The sequence below is a fragment of the Equus przewalskii genome, chromosome 24, assembly GCF_037783145.1.
Source record: "Equus przewalskii isolate Varuska chromosome 24, EquPr2, whole genome shotgun sequence".
In the NCBI taxonomy this organism is placed as follows: Eukaryota; Metazoa; Chordata; class Mammalia; order Perissodactyla; family Equidae; genus Equus; species Equus przewalskii.
Window position 1 is genome coordinate 27,116,448 of NC_091854.1, and position 25,731 is coordinate 27,142,178.

General features: G+C 38.4%; 1 protein-coding gene across 9 annotated transcripts in view; it reads right to left on the bottom strand.

Annotated features, from left to right (window-relative positions):
• The window catches only part of LRRC7 (leucine rich repeat containing 7), a 492,999-nt gene that overhangs the window by 369,489 nt on the left and 97,779 nt on the right, over positions 1-25,731 (bottom strand). For all 9 annotated transcript variants that reach the window (XM_070592305.1, XM_070592302.1, XM_070592303.1 and 6 more), the window contains exon 2: positions 16,825-16,922. In XM_070592305.1, the coding sequence (XP_070448406.1) occupies positions 16,825-16,922 (98 nt within the window). The remainder of the gene's footprint in view (positions 1-16,824; positions 16,923-25,731) is intronic.

Here is a 25,731-nt window from a genome sequence, read left to right on the forward strand (position 1 = left end):
TAATGCAAATCACTTGTGGGTTTGCAGCCAGGGATGTAGTGGGTCAGAAGTCAAGGATGCCAGAGGTCAACAATAGAGACACAGCCACGATGAGGCCTGAGAGGGTCATGGGTGCCAAACTACACTGGACACCTTCTGGGAAGTTGTCTGGCCGAGAATGATTCCTTCTTTCTGGGAATGGCCTTAATACACAACACAATGTGACCCAAGACTCCGGGCATAAAGAATTGATTCAAACTGGGCTGGCTAAATTCTCTCTCCACTAAGAAATAAAACTTGAAATGGGGGAGAGTGATTTCGAATCTTTGGAACTGAGTCACATTAATGGTGACACTTGAGAGGTCTCTGCCCCTTTCCTCCTCTGTGGCTCTGCTCTTTCCCTTTGGCTTGAGTGAGGAAGTTGATTGCATTGCAAAGCTCCTAGATAATTTTTTTCAGGGGCTAGCATCAGTATTCTATGAAGTAGTGGAACCAGACTCTCAACTGAAACAGGTGCTATAAAGTCCTAGAGAAGGTGAAGCAGGTGGGAGTGAAAAGGCTCTCACCACATCTTCTGCCTAAAGTCAGATAAGCAGCTACAGTTGGGGCACGGGGTGAGGGAAGAAAAGTCTTAAATTTGAATGAAGATTAAAGCATCGATCAATAATTTGGACTGATATAGTCTAATGTCATTTTCCTAAGAGTGGATCAATAACATCAGGGGCTGGGGAAAATCATCCCCCTTTAAAAGGAGAAAGGGGGATGAAAAATGGTTACTTCTCAATTATGTCATGAAATATGGTTGTCCAACATCTTAATTTATCAGAGTTGTCGAGAATAGAAACAGAAAGCAATGAGTTTGGTTGCAGGGATAAGAAAGGGTACTAGAAAGTTTGAGCATTTTCTGTATGTTCCTAGGGAGCAGAAATAATAAAAGGAGAACCAGATGGGATTCTCAAATGTGGGGGAGCTTCTTGTTGATTTGGTTAATGGCAGCTTTGGAGAAAGAGTCTGCTTTCTGGGGCATGGTTTGGAAGCAATTCCGGATGAAGTGTTTTGGCAGGGGTCCATTCTGTCAGGCACCTGAGAGGTGGCATCAGCAAAAGAAAATCCTAGGGGTTGAGAACTAAATTAAGCTCGCATAGGACAATCTTCGTGGAGATATTGTCCCTGGTGGACACGCAAGTTTATCAAGAGAAACTCTCTGGGTTGGTCTAGGTATTGACATGCAGTCATGGCAGACTGATCCCCCAAGAATTTCTACCAGAGCCAGGTCATGGTTACAAGTGCCATAGGAGTATTTTAGGAGGGGACAGACTTATCACTCACTTCCTTGTATTTCATGAGGAGGCATTTTCCCTAAACTTCCTGGATTCTTGCCGCATTCTCTCTTTTTCCAAAGAAGTGGAAGGAGTTATTTGATTGGTAGGTTCTGAGGAAGAACTGAGCATGGATGCAGAGCTCAGACCCTTCCCCTCTCTTTCTTCTGGAGCCTGCCAGGCTTCATTTGGTTTTGTCCTCCCACCCTCCATGGTACGGCAGGAGGCCCACGGGATGAAGCTAGATGGGCTAATTCTTACAAAGATCATTGTAGCCACGCACTTGAGCCACATCCTTCAATGTCATTTTTATCAGTAATAACATAAATAGACAAAAAGTAGATTTTGGTAGATCCCACCAATATAGCACTTGCGGAAATTTTGATGGGAGCAGGGCATGTGGCTACAGGCTTTCAGATTTAGCAAGTAGGCCATGCAAGATGTGACTTGCAAGTTTATTGTAATTCACAACAGTTTTATTCTCAAGCAAGTGGTTGTTGATGTACAGACAAGGTTGTTTCATCAACACTGTGTTGGCCCTGCTGATCTTAGCAGATGCTGGCTGCAAGTGGTTGACCTATTGCAGTCGGACCTTGAGCTTTGGGCTGCACACAAGCACTGCCCAAGGCCTTATAATTCAGAGAGCTCTCATTGCGGATGTGCTCACAGAATAGTGAATTTGATTAATAAACAAATGAAAAGGACTAGGGAGCCCTTACAATCAAGAAATCTGTCCTCTTCTAGGTGGAATTGAAAAAGATAACAAAGAAGTCATGGGAATTATGGCATACCTAAAGGCCACAAAAAGAAATAATAAAGCTTGTGTTTGAAGCACTTGGCCTTTAAGAATTGAATTTGAGTAGGATATCCAGCAAGAATTGCAGTCGTGTGAAAAGAGGTATGCTTCAGTTTTATTATCAGAACAGAAGTAATAGAAAAAGACAAACAAAATAAAGGGAAACTGGCTGATTACTTGGGAAGAAAAGAGAGATGTCCTTAGGAGAAATATTGAGATTTGAAGGGAAAGATTAGATAGATATGAAGTAGAAAATGGGATCTTGAAGGTCAAGAGAAACAGACATTAACAGGAAATGGATAGACCAGCTCTGACTAATCTTAAAGAGGAAAATAGAAACGAAGGAGATGTTTCCACTGTACCAAGTCAAACAATTGCGACGGGAGGCTAAAGAAATCTAACCAAAGCAGGGAGATGGAAAGTCCTGGAGTAATCTGGAAAGCACCCCCAGGAGAGGGCAGGAGCAGGGAAATTACAAAGGATGTGCCTTTTAAAGCTGTGGGTAAAGAGTCTGGAACAGCAGCGTTTGGGAACTACAACTTGAAGACTGGGGACACCATACCAAGGGTCTAGAAAATCTGGACAAATTTAAGGGTAGAAGGCAGAAACCAATATATATATCTCTATTTAAAGCACTCTTCGGTGAGTTTCAAAGTGACAAAATCACTATAGGTGAGGGTACGGGTGTTGTCTTGTCCTCAGGGCACATTCCAGAAATGTACAGAATTAGTGTTTTAAAGGAAGGTCCCACAAAGATGAGGCATATTAAAGGCGACATATTAGAGGAAAGGCATGCAGAACAGTAAGGGGCAAGTCCAGGCTTGAGTTTGTTGCTGACTTTATGGGACATTTCTTCCTGGGTGGGATTATCCCACCTGGGATGGTGAGGATGGATGTGACTTGTTTGACTAGTGGGGGCTTTTGAAAGACTCAAATCTTGCTGATTTATATCTCCCATATGTGAGACCTCATGAGACAAATTTAGGGAAATATGTTAGAAAAATATGTTTGAGTCAAAAAGCAATGAAAAACCCCAAAACAAAGTACTAGTAAATAGCACTAGTTTTACATTGTTAAAGAAAGAACTAGATGAACTAAGAGAGAAATTTAAACTCTTAGAAACTCAGTTCAGACCCCTTAAAATAGAGTTGCCAGTAAATAAAAATAAAGGACACTGTGATGGTTAATTTTATGTGTTGACTTGGCTAGTCCACAGTACCCAGATATGCAATCAAACATTATTCTGGATGTTTCTGTGTGGTTGTTTTAGGATGAGATTAACATTTAAATCAGCAGACTGTCAGTAAAGCAGACTGCCCTCCATAATGTGGGTGGGCCTTATCCAATCAGTTGAAGGTCTTTATAGAAAAAGACTGACCTCCCCTGAGAAAGAAGAAATTCTCCCAGCAGGTCGTCTTCGGACTTATATTGTAACATTGGCTCCTCCCTGCTCTCCACTCTGCCAACCTACTTGACAGATCTTGGACTTGATAGCTTCCATAAGCATGCGAGCTAATTCCTTAAAACAAATCTGTTTTATGTATATATCTCCTATTGTTTTTCTTTTTCTGGAGAACCCTAATGCAGACATTCAGATAAATTTAAGTTTCAGATAAGGAATGAATCAATTTTAATATAAATGTGCCCTAAATATTATGAGACATACTTACTCTAAAAAGTTATTTGTTGCTTATCTGAATTCAAATTTAACCAGGTGTTGAATTGTGTCTGGCAACCTTATCCTAAAAGCAATAGAACAATGGAGGGAGATGAAACACGGTGCCAATTTCACATCTGGGAAAAAGAGCAGAAAGAAATTCTACTCAAGTCCTGCCTGGAACAGTCTGACGTTGAGGAAAACAAATTTCTTGAAAGAGCAGACACTTATCTTCGTTAGGTCCCTGGAGACACATGTTTCTAAAGTAACAACAGCTGCTTTAGGTCAGGATCATGCTGACGTTCATTCTCCAGATGAAACAGATAAGGATGACAGCAGTTGTACAGGGCTAAGCAATTCCACAGCAAGGCACATGGTGATGGCCACTAGGATTCTGGGAGCAGAAACCAGCTCACCACACTTTGTAGAAACCATGCCAGTAGACAGACTTGCACTCAGTCCAGTGTTGGAGCTCAAAGTGGAAAAACAAATTTCAAAAGTTTGAAAATACTGCATGGGAAAGAAGGACACCACAACTCAGCTCTGGTGACTAGGGTGTTCACTTGTGCAAGTTTCTAAACTCTGCCAAAAAGGCAATGTCCTAACGGCCTCTCTTTGAGAGAGGAGACAGTCTACATAGACAACTATTCCCCAGTATATATCAAATATTGTACTTAATGTTGTGAGAGACAGATGAATAAGATGTGTCTGCCTGCCCTTAAGCAAATCATAACCCAGTGCAGAGGAAACAGACATGCAAGCAACGGGCTGAAATACTGTGCTGAAAGTACTGCATTAACAGTCTGCACAGTGTTTTAGGATAGACAGGAAGGGAGTCCTGCCCTCCGCCAAGGAGAGGAGGAAAAGCTTTCCTAAAGGAGGGATAAATTAGCAGAGTGGTTCCTACTGAAATGAGAGGAAGGATGCAGAAAGGGCTGAAATTTTATTTAAAAAAGTCTTTCACCAGAAAACAGAAAGAAACTTTAGCAAAAGTAAGTAGCAGGTGAAATTTGTTTTCCAAACCCCTCACCTCTGTATGTGTTTTCTGACTTTTCCTTCTCTTCTTGGGCATCCAAAGATCTCTTCATGTTTGATTCCTTGCAATTATTGAGGTCAGTGATCTAAAATTACTTTTAAGTTAAAGAGTCTTGTGATTTGACTGGAGTTACCCCTCACAGGAATTTGCGTTTCAAAAGAAGTCCACTGGAGGTGCAAGCCCCAACACAAATGAATGATGGACTAAGACAGAGGTACTAGATAAATAAGTGCTGGCGAATCTTTTCTAACACTGTATCCTGAGTAGAATCTTGGGAGAACTCGGGCTGCAGAGATGACTAATGAAGCTGGCTTAAACCTGTGGACATTCCAGAGAAGAGCTTAAGACATATTTTTGGTAAATTGTTTACTTGAATTTCTGTTACTACCTTGAATGGAAAAGCCATCAAAACACATCAACTCTGTCCTAAATTTGCGTAAGTTTGGTTTCAACTCTTTCATAAGTCTAAGAATATGCAGGCTGTGAATTTAATGTAATTTCCCTTTAATCTTATTTTTACATCAAGCCAAAATAATTAGTCAATAACATGTATTAATTTCAGTTGTGCTGATACAATTCAACTGAGTGCAACTTTAGTTTTTGTTATGATGCTGTATAATCAAAATCAAAGATATTAATAGAAAAAATAACGTTCAATAGGATTTTCTAGTCAATGAGAAATCACTAACCACTTGTTTCTCTTGAGTCCCTTTGTACTAAAATCATATACTTTATTCCTTTGGCTTTGGTGTAGGACTTAAGAAATGGTCACCCTAAAGATGGACCTAAGTAATGAGGAGTGGGGAAGACTGGTGTCCTGGAATGGAGGTACAGAACTAAAAAGAGAAGCAGAGCTGGGTGGGAATGTGCAATTCAGCAGCTCTGATATTTGATGCATGTGAATGTTAATTTATAATGCTTGAAGCTGTACATATATGTTATATGCATTTCTTTGTGTGTATGATGTCTCATGTTTAAAACATTTCAAGAGTTAAACAGAAGGTGAGTCCTGGAGAGCTAAGATGAGCACACAGCACAGTATAGTTATATAGCATGGAATAGTAGGAATAAAATAGTTTTGGGGGTCAAACTTAGGTTTGTATTCCAGCTTCGGCACTTAATAGCTGTGTGACAGTGCATAAGTTACTTAACATGTCTAAGATCCTGTAGCCTTATCTATAAAATGTGACCAATAATTGTTCAAGCTTAAAAGGAAGAAAGGCTGGCCCAAGAATGGAAGGGAGATGCAGAGGAAGTGGGTCTTGTTCCATACAAGAGGGAAATTGGGTTTTCAAGAAATTTAAAAAAGAAATTGAAGATAATGGCGACACAAACATTCCACAAACTGCAGAATGTAGGTAGGAAAAGAGGGCACTGAATGATACATATAGGGGCCTGGAGGTCATTTAATATCAGTGCCCAGATCCCTGAGCTCCCCAACTACCACCTCTTCTGTCCCTTCTTCCCATTCCCATGCCCAAAATATTTTGCAATAGCTGAGTATGTATAGACAAATATACACTACAAGCAATAGTGTGGGATATAATGTTGAATACCTTACTCGTTCCACTATGCTAGGCCAGTTGGCAAATACATTATCTAAGATTACTTTTAATACTAAGCCAGCTCTTGAAAGTGATTGGTTCAGTTTAATAGGCTTAAGCCAATGAGTGCATAACTTTCTCCTGGTGTACAGTAATGTTACAGGAATAGTGCTGTAAGCTAAGTTGGGCTAGTGAAGTGATAGGGATCACATAGGGAACATTTTCTAGGAGCTTCCGGGAGGTTTTCTAACATAAATAGAAGCCCAGGAAAAGATAGTAACTCTTCCTGGGCACACTGGCATTTTGATGCACATGTGTGAGGTCTACACTGTACAGTGTGGTGCTACCAGCCTGAGGATTTCATCAAATTCCCTTAGCAAATATGAACACCACCACCCCCCCACCTCTCCCCACCCCCCCCCCACCCCGCCAGTGCCTAAGCCCCTGATAAGTGAGTGAGATGACAGTAGCACCAGCGCATCAACACCATACTAGAGTCACTGGGACATAGTTTGAAATCGGGACCTGGTAAAGAACACCAGTATCTGGGGACCCACCACAGACTTGAGACGAAGTCAACTAGAAGAAGGTAGCCTCAGAATCTTTCCAATCAGTGCATCCCACTTGTTTATCTTGTGCACCATAAATCATCCAGGGCTTGACTGGTTTTCAATCCTTACTTCACTGACACATATTTAATATACAATTCTTAACAACACTGGCTCATCAGCTCTCTGAAGGAGAAAAGTAAAATAAGAAACAGAAGGCCAAAAGAAGAGAGAACTAAAAAGCAAGATCAGAGCGTAAGTGACAGCTGACAACTTGATATGGAGGGAAGCACAGACAAAACTCTATTGCCATGCTTTACAGTAATTGGTGTTTACAAAACTGTCCTTGAGTCAGCAGGAAAGTTACATCATGTTCAGTAACTTCTAACATGAAGGCAGAAACATGACTAATCATCATGATTTTTACCAAACTAGCTAATAAAAGAATATTTTGACATTTGAAAGGGTAGCATTCAGTTGTTTGAAAACAAAATAGTTTTAAATATTATCTCCTAATAATATCAAATAGATTGTTTATATTAAGGAAAAGTATACTATTATTGCCATAAAGATAGAATTATGTTATTAGGAATTTAAATTTTATAAGAAGGTAAAATAAAGAAAAAAAACCTCTTAAATGAATTTTTAAACAGGCCACAATTGCAACTATGCTACTAAGAGTTTCTTAGCTATTGAAAACTAAATTGGATTGAGTAAAAAGAACCAAAAAAAAAGAAAATACAACATTATAGCAAAGCTATTGAAACAAAGTCTGAGAAAATATAAATTTGGAAAAAGTAAATTGGGGTCCTAAACATTTAAGAGTGTTATATCATCTTGATGAAGTGACCCTTTTGGCATTATGAAGTGACCTTCTTTAATACGTTTTACTCTGAAATTACTTTTCCCTGATATAAATATAGTCACTCAAGCTTTCATTTAGATAATGTTAACCTGATATATCTTTCTCCATTCTTTTATACATAACCTTTCTCTGTCTTTATATTTAAAGAGAATTTTTTTAAAGGCAACATATATTGTCTTGCTTTTTCATCTGATCTGACAGGCTCTGACTTTTAATTGAGATATTTACACCATTTACTCTTAATGTAATTCTTGATCTGTTAAGGCTTATGTCTGCCATTTTATTATTTGTTTTCTGTTTGTTCCCTTGGTTTCTTATTCCTCTATCTCTTTTTTCTTGCCTTCCTCTGGGTTACTTGACTATTTTTTTAGTTCAATTTTAATTTATTTAATGTTTTTTAGTATGTCATTTTGTATAATTTTCTTAGCAGGTCCTCTAGATATCACAAAAGACATATGTAACTTATCACAGTCTACTGGGTTCAGTGTTATACCACTTCATGTGAAATAGAAAAATCTTACTTCCATTTAGGTCCCTTGACCCTCCCCATTTTATACATGTAGTTGTCGTAATCATTTTTCTACATACCTTGTGAATCATATCAGGTACCATAATAATTTTTGCTTCAACCATAAAATATGAGGTAAAAGAGTTTATTACGGTTAGTTCTTTTGTTCATCCTATTCTTGCTTCCTTACGGATCATTTTCTGTGATCATTTTCTTTGTGTTTGGAGAATATTGTTTAGCCATTCTCCTGGAACAGGTCTGCTGGCAACAAATTCTCTAATTTTCCCATCATCTGAGAATGTTTTTCTTTCTCCTCAATTACTGAAGGATAGTTTCTTTGGATATAGGAGCCAGAGTTGATAGTTCTTAATAACTCTTGAAAAATGTTGTGCCATTTTCTTCTGATCTCTATGATTTCAGATGAAAAATCCACTGTAATTTGAATTCACATTCTTTTTAGGTAAAGAGCAAGGTATTTGTTATTTCTCTCTGGCTGCTTTTAAGATTTTCTCCTTTATCTTTAATTTTTAGAAGTTTTATTATGACATGTTCTGGTGTGGATATTTTAGGGTTTACCCCATTTGGAATTCATCCAGGTTCTTGAATATCTAAGTTTATGTCTTTTACCAGTTTGGGGATGTTTACAATCATTATTTCTTCAAATACTTTTTTCAGATACTCTTTCTTCTCTCCTTCTGGAACTCTGAAGATAAAAACATTAGATCTTTTGTTATTTTTCCACAGATCCTTGAGGCTCTGCTCATTTTTATTAAGTCTATAACCTCTTTGTTGTTCAGATTGAGTAAACTCAAATAATCTGTCTTCTGTTTCACTTAGTCTATCCTTTGTTATTTTCATTCTACTATGGAGGCTATTTTTTTTTTTTTTACCATTTCTTTTTTTTTTAATTGAGTTATTGATAGGTTACAATCTTGTGAAATTTCAATTGTACATTAATGTTTGTCAGTCATGTTGTAGGTGCACCACTTCACCCTTTGTGCCCACCCCCCACCCCACCTTTCCCCTGGTATCCACTAAACTGTTCTTGGTCCATAGTTTTAAATTCCTCATATGAGTGGAATCATACACAGATTATCTTTCTCTTGCTGGCTTATTTCACTTAACATAATTCTCTCAAGGTCCATCCATGTTATTGCAAATGGAATGATTTTGTTCTGTTTTGCAGCTGAGTAGTATTCCATTGTATATATGTACCACATCTTCTTTATCCATTCGTCTGTTGATGGGCACTTAGGTTGCTTCCACGTCTTGGCTATTGTAAACAGTGCTGCAATAAACATTGGGGTGCACAGGACTTTTGGGATTGCTGACTTCAGGCTCTTTGGATAAATACCCAGTAGTGGGATGGCTGGATCGTATGGTAGTTCTATTTTTAGTTTTTTGAGGAATCTATGGAGGCTATTTTTTATTTTAAAAAAAGATTTTTGTTTTTTTCCTTTTTCTCCCCAAAGCCCCCCGGTACATAGTTGTGTTATATTCTTCGTTGTGGGTCCTTCTAATTGTGGCATGTGGGACACTGCCTCAGCGTGGTTGGATGAGCAGTGCCATGTCCACACCCAGGATTCAAACCAACGAAACTCTGGGTCGCCTGCAGTGGAGTGCGCAAACATAACCACTCGGCCATGGGGCCAGCCCCTAAAAAAAGATTTTTATCTTGGTCATTAAGTTTTTCAGTTGTGTAATTTCTTGAGTTTTTAATAACTTCGTTTTCTTTGCTGAGATTTTCTATTTTTCTCATTCATGTCAAGAGATTATGTAACTGTTTGTTGAAGCATTTTTGAAATGGCTGCTTCAATTCCTTGTCAGATAATTCTAACATCTGATTCATCTTGGTATTGGTGTAAGTTGATTCTTTTCTCATTCAGATTGTGGTTTTCCAGGTTCTTGGTATGATATCATTTGTATATTACAAATAGATAATACTACCATTGATACAATAAAATTTTTAATTTTATCTTGGACATTTTGGTTGTTAGGAGACTCTTGATCTTACTTAAATTTTCTATTTTAGCAAGCGTATCCTGTTTAGATTTAGTGTTTAGATTCTGGACTAATTTTGTGGGCTTTAGTTCCAATGACAGTTTTCTGATCCCTTGTAATGCTAATGCTATTCTGGTCAGCTTTGTTCTTCTGGGACTGCTGGGCTCCTGCTCAAACCCTACTAGTGTCATCTGCCTAAGTGGAAGGAGCTTTTCTGGGCTTCCTAACATTACTGGGTTACCTTCTTGGAATGTGCAGAAGCCACTGGGCCTGGGTCTCCTTATGCCACTGCCTGGAAGGTAGGGAGACACAGGGTTTTACTGCTGCCACTGTTACCACCAGATACCACCTGGTCTGCCTGCCAATCCAAGCAGAGCTGGAAAGATCTAAGGCTTCACTGTTCTTCTGCGGCAGATGGATCAAACTGCCTGCCAGCCGGGATTATAAAATGGAAGTTAGGGCTGTCTACAAGGTTTCTGTTGGGCTTCCCCTCTCCTGGTCCTTTGAATTGAGAGAGCAGGATTTTCTTGCTTTGTTTCCTTTTTTAAAATGTCTTTTGATAGTGTCAGGTTGCAGGCCTCTCTGGCACCCAGCCCAGGGATATATGGAAGATAAAAAGAAAACCCAAGGAACACACCATGTTGTCTTTCTTCAAGACCTGAGGTCCTAGACAGTCTGCTCTCTTTTTTTAAGCTCTCGAAGTCCTTTTATCATGGTCTGTCGAATAATTTTCAGAGTGTTTAGTTGCATTTAGAAGGTAGGACTAGGGAAAGGTAAATCCATGTCAACTGTTTCAGAATCAGAATTTTTCCTTCCTCCCTTCCTCCCTTCCTTCCTCCTTTCCTTCCTTCCTCCTTCCTTGATTTCTCTTTTTCTGTTTTTCTTTCTTTCCTTCCTTCTTTTCTCTCTTTTTCTAACTTTCTCTCCCCTTTTCCTCTCTCTTTCTTTTCTTCAAGCAGATTCCTATGGTGCACTTTTACTTTAAAAGTTAAGTAATTAATTTCTTCAATCATTCTAAAATATTAAACATCTCCTAAGTCCCAAGCACTATGCCATGTGTTATTGATACAATGATGAATAAGACAGATATCTTGTTCAAAGAGCTGATTGTGTAACTCTAAAATATTTGTCTGGATGTATCTGTGTGCAGATCTCATTTAACTGATTTGTATAGTACACTATAAGACATTTTAATATGCAGTCAGATGTTTTTATAACTTTGAAAAGTATATTCAATTAAGTATGATGATTTTTTTCTCTGAATTTCTCGGATTTCTTTCTTAGGACAGCTTATAATTCTTAACTTGGATTTTCATTTTTTTATTTCTCCCCAAATGTCATTGTTTCCATTCATACTGATTTTTGGTCATATTTCCTTTGCATTCATGGGTTTCCAGTATGTGTTTTTCAAGCTCCTGATATTTTTACAATGTTAATTCTTTTGAGATTTAAGTATGTTCTTTATTCTTAGCTTTCTATAATTCCCTTCCTCATGAATGTTCAGTTTTATTTCTTTTACTTTTTGAGAAAAGTTGCTGTCTTTTTCATATTTCTTATTTTGCAGCTGTTTCATAGACTGCTTATCATCTTGATTATTGAAAATTTTACTCAACTTTCCACTTTTTTCTTCTAGTTTCTGCATTTATTATTTTCCAAAGGTATACTCTTCCTTTCCAGGGTAATTTTTTTTTTTCTGATTCTATATCATTTAAAGAATATGTATTTGGTTCTCCTATCACTGAATATGTTCAGGAATTAAAAGAATGCTAGTGTGGTTGGAGCACAGAGGGCAAGAGAACAGAGTGTGAAGTGAACCTGAAGGGGTGAGTAGAGGCCAGACTCTGCAAAGTCCTAGAAACTATTGTGAGGCTTTTGTTTTTCTTGAATGAGCAATGGGAGGCCATAGGATCATTTTAAGATGACAAGTTTTCATAATTTTGTGTAGGAAAGCCATTACAAGAGTATCTTGTAGAATCGTAGAATCTTTGCAAGGACATGATTTGTGAACAGACACAAAACACACTTAGGAGGTGAAATCGAGATGCCTTCAAATTATGGTGGATATAGGAGGAAAAAGGAGAAGGAGGAGTAAACGATAACTCCTAGATTTATGTCTTTTGAACCTGGATGGTTGAGAGCATCTAATACTTGGACAAAAAACACTGGAAGAAGCTCCAGTTTTGAAAGAAACATCATGGATTTGGTGAGTTTCAATACTGTCAAGGCATCCAAGAGGATGTGTCAAGTAGACATTTGGATATACGGAGAGAGGCCTGGGCTGGACGTATCAATTTGTGAGTCATCTGATCATAAAAATAATTGTCACTGCAGGTGTAATGAGATTGTCTATGGAAAGAATATATCTGGAAACAAGAATACTTCAGACAGTCTTCGAAATTCTAATATGTAATGGCTGGAAAAAGAAAGTTGAGCGTGCAAAGGTATAAACAAATAGAAGGAAGAAATCCAGGAGAGTATTGCGACATGGTAACCAAGGCATTAGAGGGTTTTCAAAAGGAGGAAATGATAAACAGCATTGATTCCTGCTAGGAAGTTCAGTAAGAAAAGCACTGAAAAAAATGCCTGATGAATTTAGTAAAAGATAGGCAGAATTCTGGGATGGCCCCATGATCATCACACCTCCAAATATTCAAGCCCTGTATAATCCCCTCCCCTTGCATGTGAACAGGACCTGTGACTTGCTTCTAATCAACATAATATGGAAAAGGTGATGATACAATTAAGGTCCAAATAAGTTGATACTGAATTAATCAAAAGTGAGATTATCTTGGGTGAGCCTGGCTTAATCAGTTGAAAGCCCTAAAAGAAGGACAGGACCCCCCCCTGAGGAGAGAGAGTGTCCTTGTTAGCTCAATGAAGAAAGTAGCCATGTTGAGAATGTACGTGTAGCAAGGAAGCGCAAGAGGCCTCTAGAACCTAAAGGTGGCCTCCAGCTGGAAGTCAGCAAAAAGCACGGCTCTTGGTCATAAAACTACAAGAAAACTAATTCTGCCAACAGCCTAAGTAAGCTTGGAAGTGGACTCTTCCCCAGCTGAGCTTGTGACGAGTTTTCAGTCTGGTGAGATCCTGAAGCAAAGAACACAGCTAAGGCCTGGACTCCTGAAGCACAGAAACTGTGAGATAATAAATGAGTGTTGTTTTAAGCCAGTAAATCTGTGGTGATTTGTTATAATGCAATAGAAGACTAATATAGCAACATAAAGAGTTTATTAGTGGCCTGAATGAAACCTGTTTCAGTTGAGTGATTGGGAAGGAGCCAGACTGCCTGGGTTTAGAGGAGTGAGTGGGAGGTAAGTAAATGGAGTGAGGATAGATGAGTCTCTAGAGAGGTTTGCTGGGAATAGAACACGAATGTAGGGCTGTAGCTGAATGGCGCTGCGGTTTTGAAGACAAAGTTTTTCTTTTTGTTTTTTAATGGGAAGTAACTTGAGCGTGTTTAAAAGTCTATTACAAGAATCAATTTTTACTGAAAGTTTGCTTGGCTCTGCTAGATGGAGCAGAGCTAGATAGAATTCACATGAAATAATTGGTTAAGAGCTATGCCTGGTCACCTAATGTTGATATTAACATTGAAAATATTGTAAAAGACTATAAAAAGATCATAAAAGAAAGCAGTATGAATTATGCTATTTAGCAAAACCTTCCTATTTGCAATATCTCCAAAGGACAGAGGGCTCTCCTTGCTTTGGGAGGACCCTATAGTCTGAGTCGAGTTCTAGTATCCCTTTCAATTTTCAGTAGAGAGGGGCCACTGCCCTGTGACTTTCTGTGATGGTTTCCTAAGGGGGCAGCTTTCCATGGGAGTTGACCAACAAGTCTTGGTCTAAATTCTGTACTGAATTGGTAGAATGCCAGGGAAGAAGCTATGCCATTGTGTGAGACAAATTGCTATCTAACACGAATCACCATCTCACACTGCTGCTAGAACTTCAGCTTTATGTCATTTGTTTACAACCCGTTCCTTGCTATGCGTTATTGCTTCTAAAAATAGTGGCAGTAATTTCTGTAGATTTTCATTTCCATGTTCAAAGACATGCTTTATTATCCTCAAACAAACGGTTAATTTGAAATAAAAAGAACAATAATAACTGAAAAGAAAGAGAGAGAAAAGAAAGAAAATTCTCTCTCAAGTTGAGTACCAAATACTTAATATAAATATTTCCCTTAATGCTCAGAAGAACCCTACAAGGCAAGCTCTATCATTATCCTCATTTTTCAGGTAAGCAAATTGAGTCTTAGATTAAAAAAATAATACCCAGAGTCCTATAGCTGTTCACATTGTGTCACATTAGAGAATGAACTGACTCTGAAGTTCAAATCTTAATTAACTACCATGAGATGCTGTGCCTATTCTAAAAAGAAGGCTTCTTTCTTAAGGAATTAACACTGGTCTGTAATAGGATGAGAACAATTGTTCATTATACTAACAAAGGATTTTGAAGACCTCGCTGGTTTCTCATTTCTCACTATGTCTTTCCATGTCCAATAACATAGTCAATCCAGCTCATTCCTGTAGTGATATTTCAAAACTTGCCCTGACTGCCACAGTCCAATGGACGAGAATTTATTTGTTATAACACAAATAACAGTTATGGTATATACCTCACATTAGGCAATAATAAGACTTAATTCTGAAACATGCCTATCACCATTAGTTTTCTGTGTCCATGATGATTTAATATCATCTGCAGCGAGCCATTTGACTTAGGCCAGTAGTTTTCAAACTTTAGTTTGCATCAGAATCTCCTGTAGGGCTTCTTCAAAACACAAATTACTGGACTCGACAATCAGAGGTCTTAATTCAACAGATGTGGGTTGCAGCCCTACAAATTTGCATTTCTAACAAGTCCCCAGATGCTGTTGCTGCTGGTGGTTTGAAGACCACACTTTGAGAACCACTGGCCCAGACTGGGGTTTAAAACCTTTTTCCATAAGAATTGGGTAAATACTTTTGTCATTGTGGGCCATACAGTCTCTGCCACAACTAGCCAACTCTTCCTTTGTAGGACAAAAGCAACCAGACACAATACCTAGAGAAATAGGAGATGGCTGTGTTTTAACACAATTTTATTTGCAGAAACAGGTGTCAGGCTGGATTGGTCAGTGGACCACATTTGGTCAACCTCTGGCCTAGACCAACTCAGTACAAGAGGCCTGGAAAATCACTGCGTTTATGTTCAATCACAACTCTGTGAGAATCAACTAGAGATTTATCCACAGCACCCCTTCCAAGTTTTTAAATAAAATCTGCAGAACTATACCAGAGGCTAAGCTGATTGTGTTAAAGCATAAGCATAAGAATAGAGGAGAAACCCCAAAGCTTTCCCAGGAATCTAATAAAAAAGTGAAACCTTGTGCAAGAGTCTGCATCTTATAAATAGTTTTTGTTCTAAGATGCCCATGAACTCTGTCTTCATTTTCAAATTTTAGTTTTAATTAGATATTGTTTATAATGTTAGAAGCTATAAATCTACCAATTAAAAGAAAACTGACACTACATTAAATGACATAGAGGCTAACCTAATCAAGTTATCCAATGACCTTATAATAAAACAAAACAAAACAAAAGCACTTTGTCACAAGTTTGCCCAGCTTTAATGCATTTGTCTTTACCCAGAACAGTGTACTTCAAACTAATTCAAAATGCCAATGTAAGCTTAAAAGTCTACTAAACTGTATATGCTAGTGGACCCACTGCATTAGCTCTATCCTTACAAAGTGTAAATTCTTGGAAAAAGACACAATTCAGATAAATTTTTGTCATAATAGAAGGTAATTTAGTTCTCTTAAAATAATTATATACAAATACCATCAGGAAAGCTAGTATTATCAGTCACCTTATAAACTAACTTAGAATGCAAGTATTATGTCACACGTCTCCAACAATGCTACAGACTAGAAATATTTAAATAAAATCTCTACAGACAATTATATATTCTAATATAATAATAATTTGAAAATTAACTAAAATGACTCCTTGGTGGGATACATGACTACCATCTTCCAAAATCTTTTCCTAAATTCAATTAAATCAAATACTTAACTTGACCAACACGCTTATATTTACCACTAGACATTTATTCCTTAGTCTAATGCTAGACTTTAGTGGTTTTCAAAGAGTACTCAATTAAAAAAAAATGCTGAAAGAGTATTGTGGTCAAATTAAACTGGAAAATGTTGGTTTTGAATACATTTTAAGTTTTTTTTTTTACTTTAGGACTCCTCAGAAATATTAATATTCATGGTACAAATATCTAAGAAAGACGTGGCAGATTGTGCAGCCTTCTCCAATCTCATTTGAAGGTGGAACCCAGCCGTCAGCAGAGCATCTTGAAGCACAAGAGGAGCGTGTAAGAAAACAACGTTCTTAGGGCCTGAATCCAGGTACCAGGTGATAATATGCTTCTGAAGATAAATTCCATCAGATTCAACAAATATTCATTAAGTGCCTCTATGATTTAACCAATTGTGCAAAAGATAACCCTTTAGTTTTGCCACGCTACTCACCAAAATCTACCTAGAACACGTTACTCCTATTAAACATACTTACACTCCTCTTCAGGCCTCTTCCGAAGTGCTGCACGAACCTCCTTACAAGGACTTCTCTGATATTGTGGGGGATTCCTTCCCCTTATTAGGTTCTCCATCCTATAAGAGAAAATCAAAAGAGTATTTTAATACTAGAATCTTGATCAATTTGAACAAGTTAAATGGTCTAAATCAAGATTCAATAATTCAAGTACCTACAAAGGCTTGGTGGACAACACCATTGAGAGTATCTAGCAAGGAGTAAGACAGTAGGAAGGGACAGGGACTGTGGTAAACTGGACAGTGCTTGACTTTACCAAGGCATTCAAATTCTAAAAATGTAAAAACACACGTGGAGGAAACTCATACGCACATTCTTCAATGAGAGACTGTTACGGACTGAATGTTTGCCTTAGGCCCCCATTCCTATGTTGAAGGCCTAACTCCCAATGTAGTGGTAGCTGGAGGTGGAACCTTGAGAAGTAATTAGGTTTAGATGAAGTCAAAAGGGTCCAGCACCCCTGATGGGATTAACGTCCTTATAAGAAAAAAAGAGACCAGAGCTGCTTCTCTCTGCCTTATGGGGACACAGTGAGAAGGTGCTCAAATGAAAACCAGGGAGAGGGCACTCAGTGGGAAGCGAATCTGCCAGCACCTTGATCTTAGGCTTCCCAGCCTCCAGGACTGTGAGAAATACACGGCTGTGGTTTAGGCCACCCAGCCTGTGGCATTTTGTTATAGCAGCCTAGGCTGACTGAGACAGAGACCTACTGACCACAGAGTGATCACCTCTAAAGCAAACAAATTTACCAAAAGTCAGGTCACCCTTCAGAAAGAAGGAATGTCTCTTTCACCAACACTCTGAAGACCAGTTTTCAAGGCGTCGAATTACTGCTTTGATCCCACGCCAATGGCTAAACTGGGAGGGGTTTTCTGATTCTACTGGCTGTGACTTCTTGAAAAAGTGTTAATATAAAGTGCACTTCTCAGTTACTAGCGACATAGCAATGCTGACAACCAGGAAATAATAATAAATGTATCAAATGCAACTTGGCTTAGCATATTTAACAGCTTATACTTTATGGTCAGTATTTTTTGGTTCAGTAAACCATACAGTTTTGTGCCACCGATGCACACTCTAGTCATTTTGATAACACTGAAAACTATTTAACGCACAGAATTTGAAAATTCAGAACAAAACCCTGGTATTGATTTATCACTTTGAAAATATAAATACAGCTTCTTAGCTACATAATTATTCTAATGGGATATCTCTGGTTTTGATAACTGCACTGGCTGATAGCATATATACCATTGAAAACGGTGTGGTTGTTATGGATTATGGTGGTGGAGGGTCTCCTAGGGTTAGTGGTACAGAGGATTATGTTTCGGGTGTCTAGAGAGGAAATTGGTAAAGGATAAGCCAATAAAAGCAGTATTTAAAATGGTGTAAAATATGAGATAAGTAACCTTTTGTACTGGAATAGTATCATAACACTCTTCCTAAGGGAAGCTGTGACTGGTTCTTAAAAACACCTTTCGAGGGGCCAGCCCCATGGCCTAGTCGTTAAGTTCAGAGCCTGGGCTTGGTTCCCAGGTGTGGACCCACACCACTCATCAGCAGCTATGCTGTGGTGGCGAGCCACAACGAGACAGAGGAAGATTGCCACAGATGTTCACTGAGGGCTAAGCCTCCTCAATAACAACAACAACAAAAAAACCCCAAAAAAACACCTTTCCAAATATACTTCTTGAAATTAATCCATTCATACGTAGGGGCCACTTTATGTGTTTGTGTGTGTGTGCGCGTCTGTGTGCACGCTCATGTCCCCCTGCCGGTGTATATAAATACAAGAAAATGTTTCTCAGTGAGCAATGATGAAAACTTGAAGCTTAGTTTCATTTGAAGCTCATTTCAAGTGAGAAAAAGAGTTATTTCTCTCAAAGTTATAAGACAATGACAAGACACCAAGTGAAAACCTGAAGAGCAGAAGATAGAATTTGCTTTAACACTATATATGGGGGAGAAATCAAGCTTCCAGAACAGTCTCTGCAGTTTCACTATGAGGATTAGCCATGTAACCTGAATTATATAAAATTTTACAGTTTCTGACTCTTGAATTAATTCAACGCACAATTTTGATTACATGTTTCAGCAAATGCATGAATTTCCATGATGATCTAATAACAATTTAAGTAAACTCATAATTATTCACTGGTATTTATAAGCTCAAGATAGTAAAATACAACAAACATAACCCGCACATGCAAATGTCTACATAAAATTATAATATATTTTTAAAAACCAATTTTTACTCATTGTGATTACGCTCTGATGAGGAATGACAATTTATCCTGGCTGGAAGTCTATGCAAACCGCTCTCTTGAATAGGCTATTATTTTTCCTTTTATATATCTGACTATCAAATATGTGAAAACAAAAGCGGTCTAGTTGATTTCCATGGAACTCTATTTAAGGGAATGTCAGAAAAACTGAAACACAGGTTAGAAATTCCTGCCAGGGCTCCAGGAGAGTTTCACTTATATGGTTGCTATTGGCATCAAAGATCCCGAAGTCAACCCCCCAGGAATCGTGGTGCACAAAGGCTGCATCCTGGGGATGCTCACAAGCAGATATGCCAGAGATTAGCCAATGTTAACAATGTAGCATGTGGCAGGTTTCAATGTGACGAGCGTAGGTTCTGGAATCAGATAGCTGAGCTCAAACTCCCATTCTGTCTCTTACAGGATGATTTTAGGGAAAGATACCTACTTTGTGCTTTAATGTTTTCATCAGTAAATGAGGATAACATTAACTTCCTCATAAGATTGCTGTAAGGATTAAATATGTCAATATGTGTAAAACGCTTTACATTGTGTCTGTCACAATGCAAGAGCTCAGCAAATGTAGCTATTATTAACCATAATTATCCCAAATAAAAATGAAATTCCCATATACTAAAATTTGAAATGTCCAGCATGTTAGGAAAAATATGAAAACTTGCCTTTATTTAATAAAGAAAGAGAGCAGATGGAATTATTGAGGAAAAAAAATTATGGCTAAACAAATGTTCTGGTTATTAGAAAAACACAGAACATCTATGCACTTGAATTGCCAATTTTCAGAAATGCAGAACTCAAAAAAATACTTCATTTTATTCAATAAGATTTAAGAAATTATTATATGATAATCTTCCAAGGATACTAAGATGGGTAGAAGTGGGTCGTTATCCTCATGAATTAACTAAAGTGCTAAATAACTTATTCTTTCTTAGACAATTTAGAAGATATTTCAAAATTGTAGAGTGCCCTTTGACTTTAGCAAGAACAATGAATATATCTTATAATGTACTACCATTTATCATTGATTCTATTTAATCTTTACAGCAACCTTCTGGAAGATCATTTTGAAGATGAGGAAGCTAAGGCTCCGAAATATTCAGTGATCTGATTGTGGCCACACAGGAAGGAAGAGGCTCAACTGAGATTTAATCAAGGTTCTTTGATTTTTTAATCTTTTTTCTAACTGCTTCTTAATCCATTATTTCCATAAGTCTATGATTTTTTAGTATAATTCCACTAGGACACTAAATACTTGAGATTCTGCTATGTCATACATATTTAATTTTGATGAAATTATTATTATACATAACACTAATATTTATATTAATATATACTTGTATGCAAATAGTATATATTAAATATATAAATATAATACTATACAAATATATATATTTGCATATATTTTGATCTTCTATTTATATGTTGATTTTTGATCATTTAGCTATTTTCAAGGAAATCTTTGCTTCTGTGACATTTTAAGCTTTTGAAAACCACCAAGAATATAACTGAGACCTAAGAAACTGACTATAAATTATATATTCAACAGACTAATAGAAGAAAAAAATTTAAAAATCACATTCAAAGTCCTTTTGTCCCTTAGAATGCTAAATGTTCTGCCCAGAGGAAAACACCTCTGAATCAAATTAAAAGTGTCACAGAGCAACATTCATGTGCAAACTATTATACACCTGTGAGACTTCCATCTTCCTGAGATTACGCCTCTGGCTCCTTGAACTCTTCCACCAGTATCATCTATGATCTACAGTTTGCATTAAATGGTCAGACAAAATGACCAAGAAGGAAGTCTTGGAGCACAGCCAGGACACAGCAAAGGAGCTGTCCTAGCTTATCTCAAGTTTGGCAAACCACCAGCGGAGCGTGTTAACAGTTCCAGCAAGCAGAGATTAAGTGTGATGACCACAGGCAAGACAGATGCTTGAACAACTCATTGAATAGCTCTAAAAAGAGCAGTCTACACTACATGTCAACTTCTGGGAAGAAAGAGAGGCAGCCAGATTATTATCAAACAACATGAAAAAGCAATCAGAGGTTATGAGCAAAGGTGTCTACAACTCTCTTGGTGGTGTCTCCCAAATTTGGGTCACCAAATCACCTGAGGAGTTTTAAGCAAATACAGAGTGCCCTGTTCCTGGTATTAAAGATTTCCATCCAGTAGGCTGGGGTCAGGTCTAGTAGATAGATTTTTTTAACAGTAATCAAGGGCTTCTAAAGTAGCCTTACACAGCTCCCAATACTGGCATTTGGGAACCCCTGTGAATAAAAAATATACACTTGGAGATGTAGGAAAGGGGGCTTCAATAAATTCATTCCAGGAGATAAAGGCATCTGCAGATACAGAGGTGAGGTGAGGGCCTGGCGAGTGGACTGCCACTAGGACAGGCGCTATTAAAAATGAACAGAGTGGCCAAAGAGGGACTGTCAAAGGCTTGCCAAGGCGTCTGGCGGTCAAGCAGGTGAACCTGGAGGCTGCTTATTTACAGGGCTGATAATCTCAATAGTGAAATGATTCCCTCCAACAAGGTTTGGCAGACTCCACTAGATCTGAGAAATAGTTTGGGTTGATCTAGGGCTGTGGATTGGGTTGGGGGTGTGACTAGGGAATGAAAGAAGTGAAGCTTGGGTGAAAATATGGTTGAAATGGATTTACACTGGATAAAGGAAGAGGAGGGAGAATGATCGAGTCACGGGAGGATGTGAGAGTTGCATTGAGAGAATACAGGTATCAGGTATAGGTACTTATAAAATGCCTATTATGTGCCAGGCACCATGTTAGGTTCTTTACATGTACATTATCTATGCCGTTCTTATTGTATCCATGGCTAATCTGAGGCCCAGCGATGTTAAATAACTTGCTTAGGATCACACAGCGAGTAAGTGCAAAAATCAGAATTTAAATCTAGATCTGTCTGACCGCAAAGTCCTTGCTATTAACTACCATGTGGACTACATGAACTTTCTGTGATGACGGAGATATTCGGTACCTGTGCTGTCCAATACAGTAGCTGCTAGCCATGTACAGTGAGTTATCGAGCACTTGAAATGTGGCTAGTGTGACTGAGGAACTAAATTTATGATTTTTAAAATTTCATTGAACCTTATTTAAATTTAAATTTCCATAGCAACTTGTGACGACTGTATTAGACAGCACTGTATCTCTAGAAATGCCTGTGTAGCGCATGCCTGGTGAAAACACAATTCTCCACTGAACACCCCAAAATGCAAGTCAACAAGAACAGGGAAATACAGTTTTGGAGAAGTGTTCCACGTGAGGTGTTTTGGAGACAAATGAACAACTTAACTGACTTCTCACTGTAGAAGTGGCTCCCAGTGATGTCCTAGGAGCTTCCTTTCAGAAACACGCTTCTCATGGTTTTCAACTATGGTGCTCCCCTCCTAGCACCTTAGAGCCTTGAACACACACTTGAAACTCCTTCCTCTCTCGGGGCCTCTACATTTATGCTCCCTTTGCCTCCAATGATTCTCCTCCTACTCTATCTGAATAAGTCTTAATCATCCTTCCAGCTTTCACTACTATGTCACTTTTTGAGACCATGAGGGATCACTTTGACCCCTTCATCTAATTAGGTCTCCAAATACCATTCCTCCCACAGCCTGGAGTTTTCCATCATAGCACTTATCACAAATTGCAATTGTATATTAGTTTTCTAGGATTTCTGTTTAATGTTTGCCTTTCTCCTCAACTGTTAGCTCTCTGAAGGCAAGGACAATGTCAGTTTTATTCTCCATTCTATAGCACAGTGTTTGGCATTCACGAACTACTTGCTGTTGGAACGAATGAAAAGATCTCTCTCTCTAATACTGCCACAAGGGAAAATACATGTTCCTGAAGTCCCTCAGTGTGACCCAGGTAATTGAACCAGTGAGTGACCTTCCAAATATTGCTGCCATCTCCTTCCCCCTAACCCACGTGCTTCCCCTCAGTCATTCACTGGACCCCCTAACACTTTCCCAGTACGCCATCCTCACTCACACACTCAACAACAGCCTGTCACCATTGCACTCTCCACCAGCTGCCAGGCTGACCAGATGTCAGAGAGCAGGCCGGACAACCCTGGTTCCCAAGGCTGCAGGGCCAAGGGGATGGGAGGGGAAGGCAGGGGAGAGGTCACCAGGGAGCTGCTCTCCTCAGGGCAATGCAATGTGGGGACCTTCCCCAGCAGAACCAGGTGCCCCCACGAGTAGACGGGGATGATGACCAAGGAAAAGGAATTGAATCACAACATCGAATAAATCGATTAAAAAGTAAAATCTACATGTTTGGATACCAAAGATACTATCTTTTCCCCTCTCATTGATCTTATTAGTATATTTGCTGCTTTGTGAGCACAACTGAAACTAGAGATATGTAGTGCTTTCTGGGTTTATTTGATAAATAGACAATTTAGATAAGCCCCTAAATGAAGTTCAGTGCACAATGAACTGAGTATCTGCAAGCCCTTTTGCTTTGGGCTCTGCAGGCTCCTGAAGACTCCTTAAGGAATTTTTGTAATCAGTTAAGTAGATATAAAGTAAGTTATAAAGAGTAAATATCCTTGACTTACTAGTTTCTAGGAAAGTAAAATTTCAATTATGTTTTAATAATTATCTTTAATTAAATAGTCTTGAACAAATGCAGACATTTAAAAAAAATCAGACTGGTATTTCATTGAGCTTTTAGTTAACTTGATTATAAGCAGAATTGGACACAATAAACTCCATACCTATAAATAAACACGATCCCTTATATGCAAAATGACAATCGATATGAGTAGGAAGCTTAGTAAGATCTATAGTAAACTATAGTACCATTTGTTGCATTTACATTTGACAGTGAAGGTACAAGGGACGTTTCTGCTAAATTACAAAGTCGTAAAATATTGACTATAATCTGAAAATTCACCCTATTACTTCTGTGGTAAAGAGGGTCAGAAATCAAAGATTAAAATGTACGCCACGTGACAAAAGTCTGGCATCTTTTTCTTTCCATAGCCACTCCATGTTCCATGGTGTCCCTTAGCACAGCGCCTAGGTGATGGGAAACACTCCATAAATATTTAACAGATGATTTAGTGAATGGATGAAAGAATCTGCTCCTTCCTGGCAGAGTCTTCTTTTCCATTATAAATTTCACCCATCCTTGAAGGCCTATTTTTAAGTCTCGATTCACCTCAGAAACAAATCCAAACACTTCAAATATGCTCAGCGCTCACCTTCTGAATCTTCCATATTTTATCTATCAAATGTTTGGATGAGTAGACCAGTGATTTTCCAGCTAGTATTATTCTCCATTTCAATGTGTGTTGTCTTCACTCATACACATTCTAAACCACGTGAGGACTTCGATACAGTGCACCACAGTCGTCAAAGTACTTCCCCCTAACTTATTGCAATTCATTTTCATGACAATTCTGAAGTAGGTGTTAGCACATTACTATATATAGATGAGACAAGTGGAAGACTGAGCAATTATGTGACACATGCAAGGTAACAGAGGAGGCCAGAGTAAGGACTTGAACTCTGGTCCACGGACTCTCAAATCCCAGTCTTCATTTCATAATGCGACTATGCATAGAAAATATTGTCAGTCTTTCCTTTCTTCTAGTGTCTCATAAAGTAGGATTCTTACCAAGTGAGTCATAGATGTTCAACAAATCTTAAAATCTTGAATATTTATAAGTTATTGTCACTTTGACTTATGCTTCTGCAGGTCTCAAAGCTCAACAAAAACAATTTATGGCAAACTAAAGTAGATAAAAATAATAGGGGGCCAGCCCTGGGGGCCTAGCAGTTAACTTCAGTGCACTCTGCTTTGGCAGCCCAGGTTCGGTTCCTGGGCACAGTCCTACACCACTCTGTTAGCAGCCATGCTGTGCTGGCAGCCCACATACTAAAAAGTAGAGGAATATTGGCACTGGCGTTAGCTCAGGGTGAATTGTCCTCAGCAAAAAAAATAAATACATAAAAATAAAAAAAACAAAATAGGGATTAGAAAGTGAAAGTGTGCAGACCAGCCTCGGTGGCCTAGTGGTGAAGTTTGGTGCACTCCGCTTTGGCAGCCTGGGTTCGGTTCCTGGGTGCGGACCTATACTACTTGTTTGTCAGTGGCCATGCTGTGGTAGTGGCTCAGAAACAAAAAGAGGAAGACTGGCGGCAGATGTTAGCTCAAGTGAATCTTCCTTACCAAAAAGAAAAAAAAAAGTGAAAGCATGTTTAAGCATGCATACGAATAAAGGAAGCATAAGATTGCTATATTATTTTTGGAAATTATGATTAGTAGTCTGTCCTGCCCAGACAGACAGAATGGGGGCAGAATGCTGTGACCACCCATCCTCACAAAGATCTAAAGCCAAGTGACTCCCTCAGAGTTTCAGAATTCCTCATTTGGCTTAGAATTCAAGAAAAAAAGAGGAGAGAGTGGAAGAAGCAGTGGAAAGTGTCCATGCTTTATCACTGAGCTGGTTTTCTTTTAAGCAAAGTTGAACCTGAATTCAGCACAGTGAACCAAACCCCAAACTCGAACTACACATGCATATTAAGCATATAACAGCCATTAAAAAGAGTCTCA